At 41.0% G+C, this 6,000-nt stretch overlaps 1 protein-coding gene across 1 annotated transcript in view; it reads left to right on the top strand.

Annotated features, from left to right (window-relative positions):
* Positions 1-1,674: 1,674 nt before the first annotated feature.
* hcfc1b (host cell factor C1b) overlaps positions 1,675-6,000 on the top strand; it is a 65,443-nt gene continuing 61,117 nt past the window's right edge. Inside the window, 3 exon segments of the mRNA XM_045696534.1 lie at positions 1,675-2,463; positions 4,097-4,245; positions 4,516-4,676. Of these exon segments, the coding sequence (XP_045552490.1) occupies positions 2,286-2,463; positions 4,097-4,245; positions 4,516-4,676 (488 nt within the window). The 5' untranslated portion in view covers positions 1,675-2,285.

Genomic DNA, 6,000 nt, shown 5'->3' with positions numbered 1-6,000 from the left:
AAATTAACAAAGTAGAGTTATTTAGCTATTAATGTGAATTATTTGTCTGTCATGATTTTGTTATCAAGAGTAATTCAATTGTTATACTTTATTTTAAAACATGGCCCACAATATACTTGATCATGTTTGGGGTACAGGCCTTCAACTGTCCAGAGGGGTGCATTTTTATTTTTTTTACTGTCAAACTAGGGCAGTAGTCACCTAATGATATAAGTCCGAGGGACACTTGGCTCATGCAATGTAGTGTCCTGCCAACCTTTGCCACCTGTTGCCGTGGGAGCCAGTTGTATTAATATTTTCCTTCAATTTGCTGCATTGGTGTCAGCAGTGGGATGATGGCTGTGTCACTGTTGCATTGTATTTTTTTTTTCACACAATAATATGGCGACATAGCCTACTCTACATTAGCATGCAGTTTGCCAGAATGACAATCGTTTCTCCAGGTTCAGTGTCGTATCAAACTTGTCTTTGAATGAGCAATATATATGATTTTTAATTTCGAAGTTGACCACCAACCATTCTGTAGCAGGTAATCAGTGAGAATTGGTGACAGTGGCCACCGTGCTCGACATCTCTCCACTATCGGTTTATGGAAAGTGGTGTTTGAGGCGGATGAGAAAATGGCGGCTTCCTGGGCGGCATGAGAACATGTAGCTTTTTCTCATTTTTGTTTAGAATTATCCCGGGTTCAAATTATTAAATTGAGTCCCGCTCTCGAGACTTTTGATTAAAGTTACAACTTACGAGTAAGTATAATGTGCTAACGATTACGCGACTAACTTTTTTTCGCGTTTTATTGTGACGGCTAACGTTATCTCCGCCATTTTTCTTGAGGGAAGCTAGCTAGCTTGCTAGCAAGGCTAATACAAAAAAAATAACTTATTGATATGAATGCATCAATGAAACAGACGTTAATAAAGAAGTAAAACTTAATTTCGTTAAATGATTCTATCATGTTAGGATTTATTAAGGTTGTTCTTCATTTATAACTAGCTTCTGTTAATTGGTCAAGAAGGATATTAGCAAGCTAACGTTAGCTGTAGCCTCCAAGCTGAAAGCTAACGTTAGCAAGCTAAGAAATTAGCTGTTAGCATATTTGCTATTTAGCTTAGCCATTTAGCTATCTGGTTTGTATTGGAATGTCTTGTATAATCTGGTAGTAACGTTATTTTGAATGTTAATTTGCAGCATCCGCTAACGTTAGCTAGCTCACTAGCAAAGATGCTTCACTAACGCGTTAGCTGAGCTAGCGTTTTTTTTTTTTTTTAACTACTGTAGCTTTTTAAGTATGTCAAAATGGCGACACCCAGAACAGAAAGGCATGACATTTTTTGTCTGGAAGCTAGCTTGTTACCGTCACAGTGCAATCACAGTGCAACAGAACAAATAAACACTGGCTATAAAATTACAGTTACATATGACAATTGGAGGTTTACTGACTGAAACAAGTTGAGAAATAATTTCTGCTCATGAAGAAGCATGAAAATCAACTGCAATAGTCATTTCTCCCGGGATAATAATGTCCAACCATAATGTATCTTGCAAATTTTAATCGGGATTGGGTACATACATTACTCTAAAGGTATCTGAAACGATTAAACTAGCAAGCCAGTTTCAGTGCCTAATTTGGTACTGCCATTTTTTTATTTTTTTAGTCAGGCTGTTTTCTGGATGGTTTGTTTAGTTTGTTAGCTACAAGATGGCGGCACCCATCGAATCGCACCGCCTTGCTTTCCTTTGAAATATAACTGCAACAGAAAATTAATGCGTTTAATTTTGAAGAGATTATCAAAAAAAATGGTCTCAGAGTTACACAATTTTGATGGCTGTGCATTCATGTTGTTCCGGATCTACGTTTCATATTTTCTTCTCGGGTGTCTCGCTTGCTAAAATGGCGGCTCCCATAGATGGTTTTTTTTTGTGCTTCTTCTTGGCTAAATAAGCTTGCGAGCTAGCATCCACAGCCTGGACATATTTATATTCTCTATACAATTATCTACAAGTGGTCTTGAACTGGGAACAACGCATACAAATCTTGATACTATATTTGATGTTTGAGTGCAGTATTTTAGCAGGACGCGTTTTTTAATCCTGTTAGTTTAGCGTTAACGTTACTGTAGCCAGCTACTGTTAGCTTGTTGTCAGTTAACGTTAGCTGGCTAGTCCTAACGGAAGCTAGCTAACTAGTTAGCTTAGCATTGTTGTACATTAGCAATTTAGCTATATTGGAAAGCTTTTCAAATTGGATTTTTTTCCCTCAAAGAGAAACTGAATCTACCGGCACCATGACATCTGGGAACTCTGGCTCAGTTCTGCAGCCACGGTGGAAGCGGGTGTTGGGTTGGTCCGGCCCTGTCCCTCGGCCCCGACACGGACATCGTGCAGTTGCAATCAAAGAATTGATGGTTGTTTTCGGGGGAGGCAATGAAGGAATTGTGGATGAGCTACACGTATATAACACAGGTAAAGATTAATCGTCCCCATTGTTATTTTTGCATACATTCGGTATTGTTCATAAATGTTTGAGTTGCTATGGTACTAACATTTTTAGCAATTGGATACGAACTATACTCCTCGGCTAATTTGTGCTAGTTAGCCATTTCATGGGCTGTAGCGCTAACTAGCTAAATATTTTCACCAAGTAGTTATTGCTTTAAACCTCTTATGCATGGGTCGCTCAACACCAGTAAATTACCAATGTATCTCTGTGGTTGTGACAGTGAATAGGTAGGTGGTTAAAGTGTTTGACTTGTTTTTTTTCTCATATTGTGCAAAGCAATCATGCGCCAGTGTTGACGTGCCGTGAAATTTAATGGGACCAAGTAGCTAGCTCGCTAGTTATATGGCTAATGGTACCCAGTTGAGCTGCGAAGCCTTTTGGCAAAGCCGAACTCGCCCAGTGGAGATTGGAGGGAAACTGCAAAGAGAAATGGCGGGTTAAATTAAAACAACCCACGTCATAATATCAACAAAAGCTCTGTAACTGCATAATAAACTGAAATATATAAACTGACCATTAATCTATGATCTGCATTTTTAATAAGCCATGCCGTTTGTGAAAATCCACACTAATGGGTATTTTTTTTCAACGGGTGTGCCAAAAACAACAACAACAAAAAAATGTAAACAAAGCATCCCTTTCACTGGGCATCACTTTATTTCTATGGTCTGCCAGTGGTGCAGCATCAGGAATTAATTTACATATTGGCATGTTTGATAGTCTATTTAATTAATTGAAATAACTGGAATTCTAACAGGCTGTGGCTTTTGACAGTCGTTAGTTAAGCAGGTTATTGCCAGTGATCGACTTGGACTGAAATAGATGCTTTGCTCTGATTGTTTATATTTAGGTGCAGGAACTCTGCAATACTTTCGAGCTAATACTCTATAAGTTGCAGTACTCAAGCAGTAGAATATTTTTTTACTAATAAAATACCGGACCAGGTATCAGGATACCGAGTAGTATCAGGATACCACAGTGAGAAATTCAGTGACCTAGAGTCCTGTTCAACCCGTCCCGGAAACCATGTTCCTGCTTTCTAAACATTATGCGCATGCGCTATACAACCTGTCGCTGATATTCACACTTGCTCATACAGTATTTGCAAATGCCTACCTGTGATTTGGATGGAGGAATGAATATGCATGCATAATGATGCATAAGGAGAGAAGCAGGTGAGTGATTGCTGTAAGGGATGCACTACCGTATTTATAGCTGTCACACGTGATTATGAGCATTTAAAGTGAAGTAGATATTATTGGACCAGAACATACAAGAGACTAGTGACTGTTGCTTAGATTCAACAGAATTTATAAACACAACTGACTTTATTAAACGTTTTATAACACGAGTAAGCAGGTTCTTTTAGATCAGTAGGACTGAACAATTTGGTAGTATATGAAACGGTACTATGGTATTCTAAAATGTTGGTATCATGACACTTTTTTTGGTACCGTGGTAGTACAGTGGTACCGGTATACCGTGCAACACTAAGTAGATTTGATTAGCCGGCCTGCCCAAGTCGAGCACTGGTTATTACTACAGTAACTTCAGTACCTAGCAGGGTTTATAATCCATCAATTCAATGTGTTTCAGCAACCAATCAGTGGTTCATTCCTGCTGTCCGTGGCGACATCCCGCCTGGCTGTGCTGCGTATGGGTTTGTGTGCGACGGCACAAGGCTGCTGGTGTTCGGAGGGATGGTGGAGTATGGCAAATACAGTAACGATCTGTATGAACTGCAGGTACGTGTTCAGCCCACAGAATTAAGCTCTGACAGTTATTTAGTGGGATTTGGTGTTGTAAACACGAAATAGTTTGCAAAAAATATCTGTTATACTAATTTCCGTCCTCAATTTTAAACTGTAACACACGTTCCTTGTCATTTCTATGTTTTGCATAAGATGTGCTTGAACAGGTATAGCCTAATTAGAGATCTTAGCTCTGTAGGCACAACTGAGCTTGTTAGTGAGTCACTGCATTCATGTTGTCGTTTGCTGCTGATCTCTCCTCAGGCCAGTCGCTGGGAGTGGAAGCGTCTGAAGCCCAAGTCTCCTAAGAACGGCCCTCCTCCCTGTCCCCGCCTGGGACACAGCTTCTCCCTAGTAGGGAACAAATGCTTCCTGTTTGGAGGACTGGCTAACGACAGTGAGGACCCCAAGAACAACATCCCCAGGTATGCATCATATATTATCCACCAAGAACCACACCCCCAGGTATGTGTGTACTGTGTAGCCTACAGTGCAATTCGGAGAGTGTTCAGACCCCTCAACTTTTTCCACATTTTGTTACTGAACAGCCTTTTTCTAAAATGTATTAAATCGTTTTTCCCCCCTCGTCAATCTACACACAATACTCCAAAATGACAAAGTAAAAACAGGGTTGAATTTTTTATATATATATATATATATATATATATATATATAAAAAGAAATATGACCTTTCCGTAAGTATTCAGACTCTTTACTCAGCACTTTGTTGAAGCACCTTTGGCAGCGATTACAGCCTCGGGCCTTCTTGGGTATGACACTACAAGCTTGGCACACCTGTATTTGTGTAGTTTCTCCCATTCAAGGACATTCAGAGACTTTTCCCAAAGCCACTCCTGCATTGTCTTGGCTGTGTGCTTAGGGGTCATTGTCCTGTTGGAAGGTGAACCTTTGCCCCAGTCTGAGGTCCTAGGCGCTCTGGAGCAGGTTTTCATCAAGGATCTCTCTGTACTTTGCTCCGTTCAATATTTGCCTTGATCCTGACTAGTCTCCCAGTCCCTGCCTCTGGAAAAACATCCCCACGGCATGATGCTGCCACCACCACCATGGTTCACCGTAGGGATGGTGCCAGGTTTCCTCCAGATGTGTTGCTTGGCATTCAGGCCAAAGAGTTCTATCTTGGTTTCATCAGATCAGAGAATCTTGTTTCTCATGGTCTGAGAGTACTTTAGGTTCCCTTTGGCAAACTGAGTGGCGGCTTCCGTCTGGCAACTCTACCATAAAGGCCTGATTTGGTGGAGTGCTGCAGATATGGTTGTCTTTCTGGAAGGTTCTCCCATCTCCACAGAGGAACTCCAGAGCTCTGTCAGGGTGACCATTAGGTTCTTGGTCACCTCCCTGACCAAGGCCCTTCTCCACTGATTGCTCAGTTTGGCCGGGTGGCCAGCTCTTGGAAGAGTCTTGTTGGTTCCAAACTTCTTCCATTTAAGATGGATGGAGGTCGCTGTGTTCTTGGGGACCTTCAATGCTGCAGAAATGTTTTGGTACCCTTCCCCAGATCTACGGACAATTCCTTCAAACTCATGTCTTGGTTTTTCTCTGACATGCACTGTTAACCGTGGGGCCTTATATAGACAGGTGTGTGCCTTTCCAAATCATGTCCAATCAATTCAATTTACCACAGGTGGACTCCAAGTTGTAGTAACATCTCGAGGACGATCAATGGAAACAGGATGCACCTGAGCTCAATTTCGAGTCTCGTAGCAAAAGATCTGAATACCTACAGTGCCA

The sequence above is a fragment of the Salmo salar genome, chromosome ssa15 (genome assembly GCF_905237065.1).
Source record: "Salmo salar chromosome ssa15, Ssal_v3.1, whole genome shotgun sequence".
In the NCBI taxonomy this organism is placed as follows: Eukaryota; Metazoa; Chordata; class Actinopteri; order Salmoniformes; family Salmonidae; genus Salmo; species Salmo salar.
This window is presented reverse-complemented; position numbering and strand designations above follow the sequence as displayed.